The sequence below is a fragment of the Rhipicephalus microplus genome, chromosome 5, assembly GCF_043290135.1.
Source record: "Rhipicephalus microplus isolate Deutch F79 chromosome 5, USDA_Rmic, whole genome shotgun sequence".
Lineage (NCBI taxonomy): Eukaryota > Metazoa > Arthropoda > Arachnida > Ixodida > Ixodidae > Rhipicephalus > Rhipicephalus microplus.
In genome coordinates, this window is record NC_134704.1 from 115084491 (window position 1) to 115104825 (window position 20335).

Genomic DNA, 20335 nt, shown 5'->3' on the forward strand with positions numbered 1-20335 from the left:
GTACACGACTGACTTATATTTCGGAACAATGTCCCCAAGCTTTCCACTCATCCAGAAGAAAAAATCTTCCAGCAATCTATCGCAGATTTTCTTCAATAATGGCGAATCTGATGTAGAACAATGTTGCGAAAATCAGTTATCAAGGCTATCAGGGCCACTAGCCTTTGACGGATTTAACTTTTGCAACAACCCTTCAACGTCAAGCGTAGAAACATTGATCTCATTCATCTCATCTATTGTACTCCTGCTGACTTGTTTTTTTTTTCAATGTTTCCCTTCTCTTGTGTTAAAGATGCGGAAAATGCTGAATAACACTTTCCGCCTTAGCGATGTCGTCGTTTACAGCATCACGGCTGATCACAAACAGACAGCTACGTTAGCGCTAGCATTCATTGAACATACTTCCAAAGTTCTTTGGAATATTTTTCTGGTATAAAGTGCATGGAACCAGAGTTAGAATCCTTTGCCATACCAACTGCAACCTTCACCTTGCGTGTAATGTCTGGTAATTTTCGTGAATTTTCTGTGTACCATTAGGAAAGTCTGATAGCATATCTGCCTCTTCTGTATCAGCCTCTACAATAACTGCGTAAAGCAGACGTTGCTTTTAGAACGCATTGTGGTTTATATACAGAATTAATTGAATTGATGTTATATTTCCTCCACCTTTTACCTAAATGATAAGCGCAACTGGTGTATGCTCTCAAACTCAAAGTATGTCTCAAAAACCGTCAGGTAGAAATCTAAGGCATCTTTATTATAGGCCTCATTAGCCTGCTCAAAATTCAATATGCGCCTATTATGATCATTCACGGTTTTCACGTAGCTAATATGCATATGCCTCACCACAGTGTCATGATAACATGCGTCAGGTACGCCACTTTAAATGAAATAAGTGTGACGTTGTATGCGAGTCCGAAATTTAAAATATATTGTCCGCATGTTGGTTACAGAAGATTTCGTTCAAAAGGAAAACAAATTGTAGGTTCTTAGTTTTTTATGACGGTTAACAGTATCGGTAACACTATCAGGCTGTTGGTGCCATTAGAGAGGAGGGAAGTTGACGTCACAGCCAATTAGTAACCTATAGAGCTGCAGTGTTTCGAGAATTGCTGTAACCTGCAAAAATTTGCTTACGGGGGAAACTAGTACTATATCAAAACTACATTCCATAAAAACTACGTTTCATGAACACTTTGACATTAGGAAGCATAATTTTGCGGAACACTCTCTTACAGGCACCTACACCAGCCCGACAAACGGCTACTCTATACTAAAATGAGCACACCTCCTCCATGACAATGTATTCCCTTTTAATAGGTGGTGAAATAGTCAGACAGTTGCTATCACTATCACGATACCCATCACTTTCACTCTCAGTAATGTCTCCGTCTCGAAAGAATTCATTCCCTAAACTTACAGTTGGCTTTACCAATTCAATCAAATCGTTAAAATATTCTACTCTGTTTTTGATACCTTACAAATGATGAACTGGAAAGAAAGACCTACGCCATCAAGTTGTGATGGTTAAGTCAAGGGTACAACTTGATTCGCGCCATTGTCATACGCGTACTTTTGCCCCTTCATAATCAAAGTATCATAAAAAGGCTCACTTCACTTGCCTCTTCAGTTTGCGACTTTGGGATTGCCACATAACATTGTTCCGACCTAGCTGTTTTAGAAAAAATCTTGCGAAATGCTGGTGTCACTTTCTTTTATCTTCTTGGGATTGCACAGAATTTTCTGCTTTTTTTTCAAAAAAAAACACGTGAAAGTAGCATTTGAAGAACGCCATTTTTCTTACTGGGATTTCTAAGTATATGAGTGCGTTCTATAGAAACAGATTGCATAACAAGCCTACCCTGACACAATTTAGGGGACGTGACATTCGGATTCTTCACTAGACCCTTGAGATTTGTTGTCATTCACTTCGTAAAAAAGCAGCTTGCAATGTCTGCTACAATATGGAGGGTCGTCAGTTTTAGTTGCGAAGCATCTTATCAGCTCGCTGGGTCCTATGGCATCCTCGATTCGGTGGAAATCCACTGACTAGGTTCCCGGCTTTAGAGATCAAAGTTTCCACACAAGAATAGCGACAAATAAAGTGAGAAACACCGCAGCAAGCGAAAACTCGATGGATGACGCAACACTCGTTCGTGACTACATTTCAGCAGCATACACTGAAAAAATAATGGTCGGAGAATTCAAAAAGCAGAACCCTAATTAATGAGAAAGATACGACATTGCAATTGCGGACCTGACACTACGTCAAGGTCATCACTTCGTCAAGGGCAACAACGTCAAGCGCATCACTTGCGCGGTGCCTTTTCCACGCCCCAGTATAAGTTGGTTGCATGAGGGTACTCAATGTAGCCATTGTTGATTTATTCTCTTTTTCTTGCATAGATAGAGCCGCAAGGTTGGTCCGACAGACAGCTACATGCATATATGTACTCAATGCATTTGTGGCGTAGCATGTTGAGTGATTATGCATTTAACGTGAATAACGCAAGCCGAAGAGCTCTAGAAAAACATATTCAACGGTTAAAAAATCACTCTGTTGTTTGAAGGGCGAATACACAGGTTTAGATGTGTAAGATTTCAACAGAAAGTTTACAAAACGTTTATAACTACACTCGGTTTGCTTTGACCGTGCCGATTACTTATCACTAGAGGTTGCATGATACATATGATAATCGTGTCACATTGGTATGCTCTCTAAATTTTGACTACATAAATATACCGCAACAGACGTAAATGAAATATCTACTGACATAACTTAAAACAAGTTGCATCAAGAAGTTACTCATATGTTAGTGTGTTGGCGTGAAAACAGAAAAGAAGGAAGTGTATACAATGGTGTTAAGCAATTACCATGTCGCAACGACCCAAAGACATTTTTGTCGACATCGCCGTATTTGCAGTGATGTTTCCAGTACTTGTCGAATTTAATAACGAACTATGAAATGATGTAAATTGTAGAATATCACGCAACGTCTATTCAATATTTACAATTTTGCTTTTGCAAGCGACCTTCCTTCTTCACAAAGTTTTATCACTTGTTAATCCACAAACATGACTTTCGAAGTGAATGGCTAAACTTAGGGGCCATTAACATGGTCGGCTCCCGAAGTGGTCGGTGAATGAAGAAGCAAACAAAGCTCAATAACCATTTTTTTTTCTCACAGTTTTACCGGTCATAAAGGAAAACTTTGTTGGTGGATGCATGTATACGTGACACAAAATACAGTCCAACATCATTGTGTGTCGCACTCGTATTAATTATTTCAGTGTTGTTATTTTGACCTGCACCAGTACTGACGCTTATTATTATGAAGTTTATTCGCTAAAATGTGGTCAGCTTACATGCTATCAAGCAGCAATACATTTTGAACGCTTTGACATGTTACAACCACGCTATCGTCAAAGAAGACATGAAATGCGCATGGCAAATTTGTATCTGTTGCTGACTAAAAAACACATTAGCTGCTGACATAGCGTAGCTGGTTGCCTAGTGAACATTTCAGATATTATCGCTCAGTTATGCTGAGAGCTACTACTCAAGTTATACACAAAATATTGGAAATTACTGTAAAAATTTGTATCCAGTTATTGAAAAGTGCTTTTAACATTTCATGGTGGCTTCTAGAGAAGTATCCTTATAATTTTTGTTTACTTGCAGATAATACCATATTACATTAATGCCTACCTGATAAACGTGCCTGGATTTTCCGGACTATTTCTTGCTGGTATTGTGAGCGCGGCCACAAGGTACCAATTAAACCGTGCATTTCTTCTGCCGAAAACTGCCTTTTTTTAAAGTTAATTTTGTTATAACTTGAGCATTGCGCTTACGCTCTCTTCCCGTTCACTTACGATCGCTGTTTTGAACATTGCTAAAAAATTGGATACGTTGCTTTACACTAACAAGCACGAGACACGTTCCTGCAGTACTTATAAAAAAACTCGGAGCGCCATTACTGTACCATCGACCGCCAAAAAGGGACGCTTAATAATTGCGCAGTTATTTCTTTGTCAGAATTTCTAATGAGTGCGTCTTCGCTGCAGGAACACTTAGAGCGCTTTTAACAAAGCACACATTTGTATTGCGCGTGAAAACCTGCTTTGCAAACAACAGCTTTTCATGAAATATTGAGTTAACAAAAAGTTTTTGATAATTGCTCGAAATACCAGCAATTTAATGGTGGCCAAAAGTTTGTCGTGAAATAAGAAATAAAATTTTATGGAACATCGAAAATTGAAACATACAAAAAGCTTCAACCTATGATACGTAGGGAAACTATTATTAACAATTGCAACTAATAAACACAAACTGAGATGACATCGATGCTTTGCGCAGAAAAAATATCACTCCTCTCGGCAAATAGACAGCTCTTTCGGAGTTGAGCTTCTGCTAAGAAAAAAGTGAATATATTTAGGAATGGGCAAATGCTTCAGAGACATGCTTTCCAGAAAACACATCTTTATAAGTAAACAAGACTTTTTTCACTACAACTTGCGTATATACAGCAACATTTGCGAGTGCTAATGAGATAGTTTGAAAGTCACCCATCCTCCTACGTGCCTTTAATAATTAAAAAACGTTGCCGCAGCTGCACACACACCAAATTTATTTTGGTAACAGGCTTGACAAATGGCGCTACAGAATTGCAGGAGCAAGGTTTTAGTCATTACAAAATAATTTTGAATTTAACCGACTGCAGGAGTTCATAGCTGTCTTCGGGCAGCTCTGCGATTTCCTCTTCATCCTAATTTACCCTATAGCAATACCAATATCGCGCGTGATTTATTTTTTGCTGCTTGACAGGCAGACAGCATTCCATCACTGCGACGAAACAACGTCGGGGCTAGCTCAAGAAAAGGTTAACTGACGAAAGAAAGGAGCTATGAGTACAACTCATGAGATTCTAGAAATAGAAAGTATCGGGCAGCTTACCACTTCTCGTTTCCAAGAAAGCTTAACAGAAGTACGTTACCCCTTACACTTGCAAGATAATTAGTACTTTATTGAGTTACAAGAAACGTACCGCGCTACTGACGGTGAAGTTACTTGTAAAGTGCCACCGCCAATGTTGCCTATTACTCTTATTCGCCTTTTGTTTCGCTGACCTTTTCATTTGTAATTAGAGCTTTGAAAGCTCGTAGGCACTGGTCAGGCATATTTTATGATATTTGTATAGGTCAAAATACTTACGAAGGTCTAAGATTCCGTAAATGTACACTGCGAATAGCGATCGATAGCACTTTCTTTTTAGTGCCATCCTGACGCATTCCATTTAACGTGACTTCGTCACAAAGCAACCTCGGAAAATCCCGAAGATTTAAAGCGCCTAAACAGAGACAACAAAATGTGGACATACTTATATACTTTGGGCTGACACTATGAAAATACAGCTGTAGCAAACTGTCTGGTAATATGGTAATAACGGAGTACATGGCTGGCAACTCGAGTAAAAAATGCATTACCCTTAGAAAAATGTTCGGCGAAGATCTAATGAGGCAAAGAGATGAAGTGTTGAGTAGCGTGGAAGGAACAAGACAACAACCAAACTACGTTGCTGTGGGATATAGAGATAAAACAGTGCCAATAGGTTTTCATGAGAGCGTTGGCAAGTCGAGCTACGACTGAATAACGAAAAAGTAAATTTTCTAATATACTAAGGCGCTAACTAGTTATTTAGGAAACTCACGATGTTACCACGAACTTGTTTACAATAACCTGCAAAGTGGTATAATTTTAAATCACTCTGATTAAACTATCAATATCTTGCAGATGATTCTTTCACAATGCTAACTCGTTTTCATCTTTCCACCTCATCAGCACATAAAAAGAACACCAAGTCTCTTACGACAAAAAAAATCTTCAGACACACGGTGTAACCTATTAAAAACCCGCTGCAAACCTCACTTGAAGTCATCCACTGAAGAAATCATAAAGCTTCATAATTGTGGCTGTAGTCGAAGCAAAGTACTGTGCGAGTGAGGCGATGAGTAGCCTAATGCGCGATGCTGTCACTTGCAAGCTGCTCCAACTAGATACTTCTGATATTCTCCCTAACCAGCAGTGAGGCTAGATTTGCAGATATGCAGTTTCGTGGTGACGTACGAAATTCCACAATGCGCCTAGTTCATGCACACCCTTATAATTTCGTATTGATATGTTTACATTGCCAGTGCTGCACAGAGAAGCAACTGTGGTCTATTGCCTCACATGTAGCACAATGTGAGGTGTGCAGCTCGTTCATTGAGACATCGCTTACAATGCTTACTGCACAATCTGGCCAGCGCTCCGGTGTGCTACGTATTCGCCTATGCTTGCCAAGACAAATCGACGATTAAAGAGTAAAGGAAGAAGATAGAAGGCAGCAGTTGCAACACCAGGCTCAACTGATAGCGGTGTGGAAAACCGCGCGAGGCGCAACTCACTGTAACCCTTGGCGAAAATCGAAGCTCGTACACGGAAAAATTGCACAAATGGCCTTCAGCTGAATTGGATGGCATTGTTTAGCGTTAACTCAGTTTAGACAACTAAATGAACCCTCCCACTCAATGTCGTAAATACTGGCATGATTGTTACAGTAATAGAAAGTAAATTTGAGAGAAGATTAGTGCTTTTTTTTTCAATTTGGCACAGTGATGTCGGTTTCTGACCATCGTTATAAAAATTAATTTGCTCTTCATGCTCATCAAGCATTCACGCTTTCCTAGGTCAGTTTTAGTATATATCAGGTTAAAGAGACAATGACAACGTTACGCGGACGTAAGCAGCTAGGCGAATCATAGATAGATAGATAGATAGATAGATAGATAGATAGATAGATAGATAGATAGATAGATAGATAGATAGATAGATAGATAGATAGATAGACAGACATACAGATAGATAGATAGATAGATAGATAGATAGATAGATAGATAGATAGATAGATAGATAGATAGATAGATAGATAGATAGATAGATAGATAGACATACAGATAGATAGATAGATAGATAGATAGATAGATAGATAGATAGATAGATAGATAGATAGATAGATAGATAGATAGATAGATAGATAGATAGATAGATAGATAGATAGATAGATAGATAGATAGACAGACATACAGATAGATAGATAGATAGATAGATAGATAGATAGATAGATAGATAGATAGATAGATAGATAGATAGATAGATAGACAGACATACAGATAGATAGATAGATAGATAGATAGATAGATAGATAGATAGATAGATAGATAGATAGATAGATAGATAGATAGATAGATAGATAGATAGATAGATAGATAGATAGATAGATAGATAGATAGATAGATAGATAGATAGATAGATAGACAGACATACAGATAGATAGATAGATAGATAGATAGATAGATAGATAGATAGATAGATAGATAGATAGATAGATAGATAGATAGATAGATAGACAGATAGATAGATAGATAGATAGATAGATAGATAGATAGATAGATAGATAGATAGATAGATAGATAGATAGATAGATAGATAGATAGATAGATGTACGGGAGTCATGATAGCTAACTGCTGACACAACTACATCGACGTGTCTTGAAAGAAAACGTTAACACGTCTTTCTTTCTCGCTTTTTCCTTCGCTCCTTCTAGTACAGTGTCCTCAACAATAAATTCCCAAGCTGCTATTCTATACGTTGACGTGATCGCACGCAGATACAAGAATTCTGAGAAACATCTGCTGCTGATTACACGTGGAACGGGTAAGAGAAACTGTTCTTGCTTCGCTAGTCTCACTTCATACCAAAGGATTAAAAAGGAAGTTTCATGTAGGGTCATTTTCACTTACCGTCCGTGTCTCTTCCACCACTGTCAGCGACATCCTGTCCTCTTCGTACAGCATTATTGCCACAGGAATTATTGCGGTGCCCTACAAATCGTGCAATATATACCTTTCACTTAACCAGCTTACACGGATGAAATGACTTGTTTTGGGCGTTCACTAATAAAAATATCCTGATCAAGGAGTTTAGAAGCGTCAAATTTTTGACCAGCCGGTTTCCCAAGAACTATTGTATAGCCTGTTACTGGTTCAACTAACCTTTGAACAGTTTGTACTGTTTAAGATTTGGAGTATCTGGGGTTTACCTGGCAAGTCTGGACATGTGAACAAAGCAGTCTTTATCGCACCAGCCGTATAATTAGAATACCAGCGTCATATAAAATATTAGGACACAAAAGAGGACCACATGTTCATAGGTGTATCGTTGACTGGCTTTTGGACACTGATATACGAGAAGATGCATAATGTATCTTGGTGTAAGACCGTTATAGAACGACTCGGTGTTGATTCATCACACTTTGACGGCTACTGCTGAATAACCACCGCAAACACTAACGCCAGAGATTGTAACTTAACGTTTGGAGTAGCTCCTCCAAACGCCTGGGCACGACAAGACTTGTGCATGACATATGCTGAATCCCACGCAAAGATGTCGTCAACAACCACATAACACAGAAACTCTGTGTGTACTCAATCCAAGCGTTGCCGATACAACAAAAGGGCAATGTTTGCGCTCTCAAGTAATACGGCAACCTAATACGTACCAAGGAATATCCCATGTAGCGCTTTGAGAACGCGAGAGGCATCCTTCGCAGCTGGAGGCGTCAACACCGAAAAGCGTTCCGCTACCCACTGGCGTATCTCTCTTTCAGCAATCCTGGTGTGTCTAAAACAACTCTAAGAAGTACCAGACCTTTTCCTGTCAACCATGCTTGGTGTTCACGCCTGTTTGTGTACTCAAGATGCGTTGTTACAAATCCACCACGATCTATAGGAAGACCCCGTACGTGCACGTCCGCGGTCGTGGCTAGGTGTATAAATGCGCAAGACTTTCCATAACGATAGTTATAGCACGAAAACAAAACGACGCACAGACAGGAAGGACACGAAAGACACGAACGTTTCCTGTCTCTGTGTCGTCGTTTTGTTTTCGCGCTATAACTATCGTCATGCCACAAAAACTAGCCCAAGCTGCCACACTTTCGATAACGTTACGCATGAATATTAGCAGAACAGTTGGCTGGAACAAACTCTGGCGCACGTGCTTACAATTACATGTGCTTCTTCCTACCCACTGGCCTGTGGAACTTCCCCTGAATGACAGCAATGCTACGAAGACACTTGCCCTGTCCAACAAAGACACGCCACTCTGAACCGTTGTTTTGCCTTTCCTAGTCAACCTTGTGATGAGTCAACTTTGTAACTGACTGGACATCATCCCTAACATAAGGAATTATTTGTACGTGGAATATGTAACGGTATAAATCACTATTGACTCCGGCGTATATATCGAGGAGTCACTGCAACGAGCCGTCGGCACCATAGCCCTATACATCACCCGTGTGTGTTTCGAATGTTCTGTGGAGAAATACGAACTTGCGTTTTTTCGTCCTCCTGACTACCGCAGGTTTAAACACCCACCACCAGCAACCATCAGTATCAGTATCGACGAATCCAAAATACCGACAGCACAGCACATGAGCGAGCTTTTCACATTCACGTACAAACCGGAAGGAGCAATACCGTCTCACTAAAGAGGCTTGCGGTCACCATCACTCAGACTGCCCGGCTCTGAGCAAGAATATCGGCGAGCAAGCAGGTCATGGGGAAAAAAGAACTTCTTGAGTCGTTAAATGCCTTCAAAACAATAATATAAAAGAAAACGAGCACTTTACTATACACTCATTTTCTTCATTCGTACCTACAAGGATCAGTTACGTGATACGCACAGTCCACAAGATATCCCTGGGGCTCTGCCGCGCTTCATCGACAACGGAAATCCTTGTCCGTGGAAGTCACACTACATTACATGAAGTCATCAAAGCTCACCCAACTACACAAATGAAAGGACTGCGTGGCAGTGACACCGAAAGATAGATACTCCAATGTATCGACATTTTTTCATCACCGACCAGATCAGACTTGGTCTGGCTACCACTCAAGATGAGAAAACGCTTCAAAATGCAGTCGCTGCCGAAAACTATGCTGGCCGGCATTGAAATGGTAGACGATCACGGTCAGTCTGCGCCAGAAGCCTTCACAGTGCTTACAATATAGACACAAACGCTTCTCATGTCGATGCGGCGAAATATGGAGCCCCCAGACAGGCCTATGCAAACAGTGTGTCGGCGAAACGGACTCCAGTTTATAGTGAGCCTACCACACTAGGCACAGAGTGCATAGGCACACAAGACCCAATCGAGACTGAAAAAGCTGTCATGGCCCTTGCTGCATCGGCCAGATTCGACAGACATCAGTGACTCTGAATCTGCCATCATCCGATTTGCACGTGGCATGATCTGCCGCACCATGGCATGAATCATCCGTCATCTGCCCCAAATGGAAAGCAGAACCTCAGGCAACACCGCTGCCAGCAGCACCGATGATAAAGATCTCCGTTTCATCCAACTCGTCTGGGTTTCAGGACGCGCAGGCAGCCTGTGGAAGGCTGCTGTCCACGGACAAGCTCAAGGATTCGTACGCCGAGCGGTGGGCCAGACTTCTTGTCAAGGCGGGGAAGCAAACGAACCACTCTTCATATTTTGCGACATCCGCAACGCTACGAACTAACAAGGTTAGCAACACCAGCTCCCCACTAGCAACTAAACAAAGCTAAACAAATCACTTATCGGTGGCTTCAAACCACCTCACTCCGTGCTCGTACGTCTATCGACACATCTACCCAGCCCTCTTCGCATATACTTGCACCTTTGTAAAACACAGCCCACGACTCTAAATGAGTGATCATCATATTGAGACGCAGCAATGACCCTCTCCTACCAGAAGTCTTATGACAGTCGCCTTCCAGTAAGACCAGAGAGAAAATCCTCATGACATAAGGCTAAATGGGCAGATGCGGACCTTCAAACGCGCGTACGAGGTGGCGACGAGGCACGGTCTGATGCATCCCGCTAAGGAAACCAATGACTCTTCTAATAAAGTTTCTTACTACTGCTATTTTCTTTCAACCGAATGCTCAAACTAACGAAGCACTTACTGTCGGTGCTCGTTAGTACCTCACTGCAGCGCTTTCACTTTATTGATTCCAGATTGCGACACCACCAACCACCCGCCAAGGTCAATCGCAAAGGGTAAAAGGCGCAGAAAAAATGGAGCGCTTTTAAACCTCCATGCTTGAGCGTAGGCAGCCCAGTGAGTAGAGTACGTGGCACCTATTGGCACTGACCGGGTTCGCCATTTCGACTCCCAGTCCGATGCATCCAAATCAAAGACACTTTTTCTTCTTGTTCTTCACTGCGATAGGTATTTCATGGACGCGATTTTGTAACGGAAACCCGTATAATCTTGTCGTGCCCTGGGCGAAAACACATTCATGATAAAACAGCAGATGTGTTTCTATGTGTTCTAAATAATGGTTTGTTTGCTATACTTCTTCTTTCATAAAGATTTCTTAACGAGGTTTTTCATGCCGCATTTCAGTTCCCCCGTGGTTTTGCATTAAAATGAAGCTTGTAAGATCCCACACACGCCCATGATAAAATATACAATTTAAAACAGAAGCTTTGTTTCTGTATCGCTTACTTTCAGAACATTTTAAAGTATGGCAAATTTTAATGCATTCTATCAGAAATGTACGGACTCCCACTCAAAAAGTTAACCAAACTCACAATGAAAACAAAATGTGGCCAGAAAAGGAGTATCCCTGCGTGATACAACTCCTGTTTTGTGAATTTTACATAACATGTTTAGCATGTTGAAAATAAAAATACGATTTGCAGCATAGTCCTTTCATTAGAATAATGAATATAGATAATTTATTGGCAACAAATAGTTACAAGTTCTTTAACAAGCTTCAGGTACAGGGAAGACTGATAACTTTTCAGAGTTCAAAGACATACATTAAATTGTGGATATTCCACCTAAGTGTCAAAAAATGTCATTTCTATTTTCATAAAAAAATACTCGAAAAACGCTGAACACAGACGTTGTGCTTTATTTCAGCTTTTGGCTTGGGCATAGTAATGACACTTTACAGCATGCTATGCGCACACATGGGTTCTGTCACAAGGGTAAGTCAGCACATATACCTCCTAGTATTAGAAAAAAGAAAAGGCAAGGCAGTTTCTTACAAGTTACATCGACGATAAAAAACATATATGTTACTATATAACTATATCCTATGAAATCCTAAAGTCACGTACTTGGACTCCTAAAATAAATCATGGGAGTCAATAATTTACAGTTGAACGAGGACGAAATAACGGTAACTTGTTCTGGCTGCTGAATGCTCTTAACTTTAAGGCATATAGTGTAACGAGCAATCTTGTTCGAGGTCAGGGTTTGCTCTGTCACCCATTACGTAACGCGTGAGGAAGGAGTTTGTATGCCACAGCCTACCTCTCCAACTGACTATGCTCAGTCGTTATACTAACGATATGCCACCAATAACTATTTATTTAACAGGTGTTATTTTTGTCTCGTTATTGTTCAATTAATAAAGCGCTACGTCAGTATTGGCAGCAACGCAGCAGTATCACTTTCATGCCGCTACGTCGCAAAACTTCGCATACGTTAATAAGCCTACATTACTTGACAGCAGTTTGAACATCTTTAAAACGTTTGCATAGTATCCACTTTAGAGCCCTTAAGCCCCGCTGAACGTCGCTAAGTGTGAAAGGGCTGCCCTAGGTACTCGTTTTTCATTAGATAAGTTAGTCGAAGCTCGATTATGCGCTTTCGTTTCTCGGCCACAGCGACCACACTACGCCTAATACGAAGCCACCATGGTCTGGACTCGTGACAATATAGTGCATTTGGTATGTCAGTGAACATAATTAATTTCACCACTGGGAGGAAGCCGCACACGGCTTACAATCTTTCCGTTATTAGTATTTGCTGAAGGTGCGATAGCATGTGGTAATGTTCCAGAGCACATGAGAGATTACCACCTTCTCAAGCAATACCACCTTTTTCAAGCAATGCTTGAAAAGGTGATAATGCACGTAATTACTCCAAAACTCTCTGGATGTCTGACTTACAAGTTGTTCTGTCCTAAAAAGATATTTTTCATTGTATTCTTGCTATAATTCAATTATATTTGCAGTATATTTTGACTGAAACAACCAAAAGTGTCATCATTTTTGTGAATAGGAAGGTCACACTACACCAGCACTGCTTCAAGTACCTAGAAAGAGCGTGAATCAATAAGAATTGAATCGAAGCAGTTGCTTTCACCCCGCAACAGCACAGTAGATATTTATCAAAGCGAACTCAAGCGCAACCACTTTCTATAGAATTTATTTTGGTTTCCAGGAGGTCATGCTAGCACATATGTTTTAGCGTTTTTTAGCTGTGAACGATGCTGCTGGTCGACTTCTGAGTGGCATCAATGCGATTCTATTATAATGTAGAGGTTAGTTAACTTCAACTTCCTCAACACCATAATCTTGTGTCGTAACTCTCATAACGCATCACCCTTACAGCAACTCGTTCATTTGCTTTTGAAGGCTCTCGCCACATATGCAAACTCTAAGCGTAAATTGAAAGTACGATGTCAATATTTCAATATTTGCGGGCATGGTGTGAATATGTTTATTTGTGTTTTGCATTCCAGTTTAACATCCACGTACTTTAGAATATGGTTTTTCAATCGAATGGGCCAAAATCTTTTGGCATATACTTATTAGTTTTTATTGTCGGTAGCATTGATATGATTCTTAATTACATACGTAAACAAACACTTCACACATAATCATGGCTCACTCCTAAAGTTTGTTTTCGGCACTGTGGCCTTCTCCGATCCAACACCCAGTCTAAAAACTCGATTCTGGCTGCAGGCATTCCTGATGGTCTACAATGGCATCACGGCACCATTCGTAGGGCTATGTCTCCTGGCTGTGTTATTTCCGTTTGTACATTCAAAGGTATGTGCTGTATCGTGCTGGTGGTATACCTGATTTAGATGAATAGCGATGCTTGAAGTCTCGTACTTGCACTTTAAGTGACTGTCTAGGTTTGTTTATTGCGATTCCTAAGGGGGTATATGGGTGCTTGCTGCGCCTTATCTGTTAAGAGCCTACTTACTTCCGCAATAATAATAATCCTGAGCTTGAGCTTTATGAGGTGTACGAGGTTAAAGTGATAAAAAATAAGGCTCACAGAGCCCGCAACACTGCAATTGCAACTGCTCAAACAACGCTGTGCAAATTAAACTTATTACAAGCACGTTATTACCCAGGATGTATTTGAGGTTCCTTGCAGACTCACTGAAAACGTCAAAGCAAGGCTTCTGTTAATTATTTGGGGTGAAGAATAGTTGACGAAAGGCATTCATATCAATACTTTCTGTAAAATCTGAGGTACACGTGCACCAACATATTTGCATGCTGCATTGCTACACAATGCATATTGGGTAACTTAAGTAGTAGACTGCCAGTAGAGAAAAATTGTCTTACTTAACCTAAGAAGTACCACATCATTTCGATAGCGACATAGAGTAGAAAATAAGTAGGTTTCTGGCTTCCTATATAATAATATTATTATTATACTTCCTCGTGTTGTCCTCATTTCAGAGACAACTTGAGCACTGAATGAACCTCTAATATTTCACTGCTATTGAAGATGCCATTCTATTGTCTTCAGGATGCATATTGACAAAAACAAGTTCATAATTCGCTACATTTAATTACTCTGCTACACTTCTTCACCGACTTTTTTTGCCGTTAGTGGCCACCTGTTCCTATTCAAAATTCGGACGGAGCAGCGCACACACCACCGGCAGTGACATTGTGGACCGAATAGTGAAGATCAAGTAGACATGATATCGAAATAGGAACGTGAATAATTCAGTGAGTAGGCAAGAAATTGAGGAGCTAAATGCCATATTTAAAATTGTACGCCTCCCTTAAAAGGCAGTTATGCTGCTACCCAATTGGAAATGCTGCGCTGAGGATTCATAATGAGTGAACCAAATGGCATAACCTTTTAACAAGTCATCTTCTTCTGATGTGTTCATATAAGAAAAACAAGTACCCTTTCATGATGTATGCACAATGTTGACAAAGTTAAAGGTTATTTTGTTATAGACGCGTTGACTGTTCGCGCTGACCACTCGTGCTATGTAGTATCTTCTCAAAGCATAAAAGCAATGGTCACGCAGGGGGCCGGTGTGGCGACACTTACAATGGTCATCTACCAACTCTGCCACATCACTTCTATTATTCAAAGTGGACGAAGACCTCCCCGAATGAAAGTGTCACTTGAGAGCTGCCCTGAGAATAGAAGTAGCATTCCACCAGTGATCAATGCGACATTCTTCGACAGCCCCAAATCGTAAGCCGTATCATGTCACTTCATTGCACACAGAATTGAATCTTATATCCCGGTAACTGACTTCGTGATTTTTTCCTACCACATACATCAATGTGTTGATCTGTTTTCAATATTACAATTTTACACGTCACAAAAGTTAAGTAATGGTTTACGTTTATAATTGTTTTCCTCAAATTGTAAAGCACATGTACGTCGGCGATAAAAAACGATAAATAACCACGTTATTACAAATAAAGGAACAAACAAACAAGAGATATAAGTTATGCATGGCCTCACCGCAACTATAAAACAAGAAAACGCCTTTATTTCTATTCTTTCCCGAAGAGTAAAAACCTCACATTCAGAGAGCAACCCCTGGCATGTTTCCTGATACTGAAAGCCTCTATGCTTTATCCTCCAATTGAGATTGCTACGCGTTGGAAAGATTGGAACTTTATCAAAGCGGGGTTGCCATGCGGATTTTTCACAGTGCATCGCAAAATGATAATACGGGGCTCCTTTCAATGACCGTTCATGTTTGCAAAGACGTTCATTTAGATGTCGACCTGCTTGGCCAATGAATAGCTTTTCGCATGCGAAGAGAACATTGTATACACAACGCTTTTGCAGCCGCCGAACATGGTGCCATGTTCAATACCGCCCCTTGCCTGATCTCTGTTCTTTCCCTCTTTCTGTATTATTTAGCAAAACTTTTTTAGCAGAGAATCGTACACGCACCTCCTACCTCAGTGCCACCTTCACCAATAAATATGACATGTTATGCCTGTGCCCAACCATTGCTATCTTTGTGGCTCCTCTCTAAGCATCACTCATACTGACCTGTATCTTGATCATCGGCAGTCCAATGTGTCTAATGCAAAATATTTGTGAATATGAGGTTCTTTCTTAAGAGGGAAAGAAAAAATTAGGTTTTATTTGTGTTTCTTTTGTTCTTTTCCTTCCATTGTTGTGGGGGCATAGGGTGTTTATACCTCGTGTTGCTAAATTCACTCTGAGATCAGGTGGTTTAAAAGTGAATGATTGCCAACTCGTTGGTGCCCATTCATCTGAAGCAAGCAGCGTAAGTTCGCTCAGGGACTAAAATACAATCTTCTTATGATGTTTCTTAGTCTGTGTCTGAATTAACAATGATATTTTTTGCCTAGTGGTTAATTAAAAATTTTTAGCGACACCATACGATAATCTAATCTATATGAGGACATTGTTTTCTAAATAAAATTTCCAGTTCGAAGCATTGCTTTTTTCTGTATTCTTCAGACGTACTCATTCTGTATGTGCGTTTCACCATCATGAGCAGTGCTTCAATACTAGTGCCCATCTGACACATGAAATGTCGCGATTTGCTGTTGACGTTCAGGTAAGACCGATATAAAACGCTATGTAGGCACTTCCCCTATAAAAGGATCACGAGTTTGTACAGAGCTCTCACTCAATATGTTGAACGGGAACTGCCCAAGTAGACTGGTTACAACTTCATTTTACGAAAAGATATGTATATTGTAAATGATTACTGGTAAGAAATTACAAAAAATGTTCGCTAACGCCAAAGATCAAAATTTTGAAAACGAAATCACCAATGTTAGAAAATACAATAAAACGTAGCTGCTTGCTTCTAATCAAATACTTGCAATGCTATACGTAAAACACTGCTGTATTGTGAAAAGAAAAACCATACGTCTTCTGCACAGCAAAACACGTTTCCGAGAGAGATTGTGTCTCAATTAAGTTTTTTTTGCATTAAATCTACTCTCCCAAAAAACCTTTCGTCTGAAAATTTCTTTTTTATATAACTTACCGTTATTCTGGTAAGATTCTCTATCAGCCCTAATTGCATCCCATTGGATTTAGAGAAGTTGGTACATTTCACAAAGTTGTATCACCTTTCTAACTTATGAAAACATGTGTGCGTTGTAAAACCGCTACCATAAGCTAGCAAGTCTGTGGATATTTCATTTCTTTATTGCAGACTCATACTGTTTGTGCTTTAGTGCTTTCATATCAAGCATACTACAATTGCTGTATATTCTCGCTGTGGGCATGCAATGAAAATATTTCATGCCGAACATTTATTTGCGTGCTATAGGCACTTTTGGCGTCTATCAACTTATCTGTATATCTAATTGTCTAGCCGCTTACGTCTGGGCGCTCTCACGATCACCCCCTTGACTTTGTGTGAACGGAAACCAACATGAAAGAGTAACATGGCTTGAAGAATATGGCTCGCTGGTCAAGACATCAATAATGTCAAGATCCCGTCGCGTACGTTGTCAAACGCTTACCACCAGAAAGTGGCCCAAACCCACAGACGGGTAGGTGCCAATGGTATGCGGGTATGTGCCACAGCTTATTGACACTTGTTAATCTACTCGGCAGCGACAAGACCAAACATGGACAGTTTTAACGCGTGAGCTTTCAGAAAAACTTCAGATGAACACCGTAGGCCTGACGAATGCAAAGAACCAATATCAGGATCCCAGCAGGAGTCAAATCGAAACATTCTGCATGGTAATAAAACATTCTACTCTTGGGTCACGCCAGGTCTCGGGAACTACTTTTAAAATAGACGCTAATTTGTCGGGAAACATCGATTGTAGTTGCAGTTCTAGCTAACCAATATATAAACATTATATATGTACTATCAGCGTCAAACAAAACCTGAACAACGGCTAGCCTTCGCGATGGTATAGTGCATGTGCGCCGTCGAGTTATCAACGTTAACAACGTTGACAGGCGCGCGCATACTGTTCGGCAGCTCTGCGCATTTGCGCGTGCCTGTTCGCCGTGATATCTGTACGGCACGTACCATACCATTCCGAAGGCTTACCGCTGTTCAGGTTTCATTTGACGCTGATAGTATTCCTACAATACAGCCGTCCCGTTAGGTTAACGTCAATTGTAGTTAGGTGCAATGCGCTGAAGTTGATTTATGTAGCGGTGTCCATGGCTACCATCCTCGCGAGCACCAGTGCTTCATATATAGTTATCGCTCCTGGTGTTGCTAATACTGACGTTAGTGTTTGCTTTGTTGCGCAAGTTTAAACAACTGGCGAATAAGTATCTGCAATGCTTCAACATATGTTTGTGCGCGCAACATTTATACATATATTTCGCGCTACTTCACGACGTGTCGCTGAAAAAGAAAATCACAACACGTTCCCTTTCTACCTGCATGCCTGACATAACGGCGATCTTTAAGGTATGTGGGATCTCCCGAATTTTCATTGGCTTAGTAGGAAGAGATGCTGGTAAGAATGCCGTTTTTTTTATCGTTTTGCAGCCTCGAAGAACAATTCATCCTTTTTCGTCTGTCTTACCTATGGGCTAGCTTTTTTGCTATATTTGCAACAATTCTCATCGGAGTCACTCTGAGTGCTGTTACAGGTGATGTAAAGATTCTCATATAGTTACTATGTTGGTTGCCTTTTTTGAAATTTAGTCATTACAAGCACCTACTTTTTCTGAATTTTTCGAGAAACACAAATTGTGCGCGTATCTAAGCCCAGAATGCACCTTCCAGACTTTGAAGCTAAGCATTTGCTCAGTGCACCTACCACAAACTCCGCAAAAAAATAAACTATCCGTAACACACGTTTTGATCAATAAAAAAACAGAACTGGCTCAGTGGGCATATATGCATTTATCTATGAGTGTTTTTGAAGCTTTATAAAAAGTTGAGTTTTCTGTAAGAACGGTTTTTCTAATAACGGTAATAGAAAAGCATCGCACGAAGCGACCGAATTCTGTAGGGTCTACTTCAGGACAACCTGCTAAAATCTGCAATATAGTTATGGACAGAGTGCTTTAAACTACATCTTTATGTTGCACTTAACCACTCTAGTTCCCGTTAACATAGTACAACAAAACAAATAACGACGTTTTGAGTGACTGAGTGCACCTGACGCGTTTCCTAATGCTGTAAATTATTTTTATTGAGATTCAGGTGATATGAAGAAAACATGGCAGTATAATTTGTTTTACGACTCCACTGCAATTTTCTAATTTCCTAATGTTGTAAATTATATTTTTTCGATTCAACTGAAATGAAGAAAACATGGCAGCATAATTTGTGTTACGACTTCACTGTGAATTCCTAATTTCCTAATGCTGTAAATTATCTTTTCGCGATTCAGGTGAAATGAAGAAAACATGGCAGTATAATTTGTGTTACGACTCCACTATAAATTTCTGGATGAACATCATCCATCTTTGCCGTAAAGAGAAATTTGAGGTTTGTATCTTTGTGTCAGTCAGCTTGGTGCAGTTTATTCAATAAGCTCTGATCTCTCACATCTTTACAGGACGTAAATGCTCCAGTGACCGACGAAGATCATCATAACACAAAGCTTATCAGCAAAACAGTAGTGAGGCACACCACAAGATTTTGGTCGTGACCACGGTACGCTACATGGCTGTTCTCAGACGCTACATTTTCAAAAGACAATAATAATATTATTATTATAGCATTGGGTGTTCAACAATTCAAAACCGCGATATCAATATGAGGGACTCTGCAGATGCAGACTCCAGAAGCTTGAACCATGTGGGTTTTCTTAACGTGACCTAAGACGAAGTACACAGGCCTCAAACTTTTTTGCTCTTATCGCAAGGGCACAGCGTTATTTTAGATCACTTATTGCATGTAACTTAATCCACCCTTACAACAACAACAATTAACAGTATGTGTGAGACGATTACTAATAAAACATCGATGGTGTAGTCTTTGTGCCTTCAAGTGCTTTATTTCTGACTTACGTTGACTTGAGTCTCTTGTAACACACTGTGCATTCATGTAGATCGCGGCATTTCATTACACTAACGTGCACTAAAAACAAAAAGTAAGCGTAGTGCCACTCAATACTCAGGAAGTGGTGCGTCTCCTGGCAGTTGGCTTATCGAAATGGCTTACAAATTTCGCGACGATAACCTTTCTTAACATACTTGAACACAGAAATTTTGTCTGTCTGTCGGCCACTGGCCCTGGGTCCT

The 20335-nt window shown here is 40.3% G+C and overlaps 1 protein-coding gene across 1 annotated transcript in view; it reads left to right on the plus strand.

Moving 5' to 3' along the window:
* Positions 1 to 20034, plus strand: part of LOC142817350 (sodium-coupled monocarboxylate transporter 2-like) — a 38020-nt gene extending 17986 nt beyond the window's left edge. The window contains exons 5-12 of the mRNA XM_075894378.1: positions 3683 to 3771; positions 7648 to 7757; positions 12020 to 12087; positions 13855 to 13941; positions 15177 to 15349; positions 18627 to 18730; positions 19480 to 19577; positions 19648 to 20034. Of these exons, the coding sequence (XP_075750493.1) occupies positions 3683 to 3771; positions 7648 to 7757; positions 12020 to 12087; positions 13855 to 13941; positions 15177 to 15349; positions 18627 to 18730; positions 19480 to 19577; positions 19648 to 19740 (822 nt within the window). The 3' untranslated portion in view covers positions 19741 to 20034. The remainder of the gene's footprint in view (positions 1 to 3682; positions 3772 to 7647; positions 7758 to 12019; positions 12088 to 13854; positions 13942 to 15176; positions 15350 to 18626; positions 18731 to 19479; positions 19578 to 19647) is intronic.
* Positions 20035 to 20335: the final 301 nt, after the last annotated feature.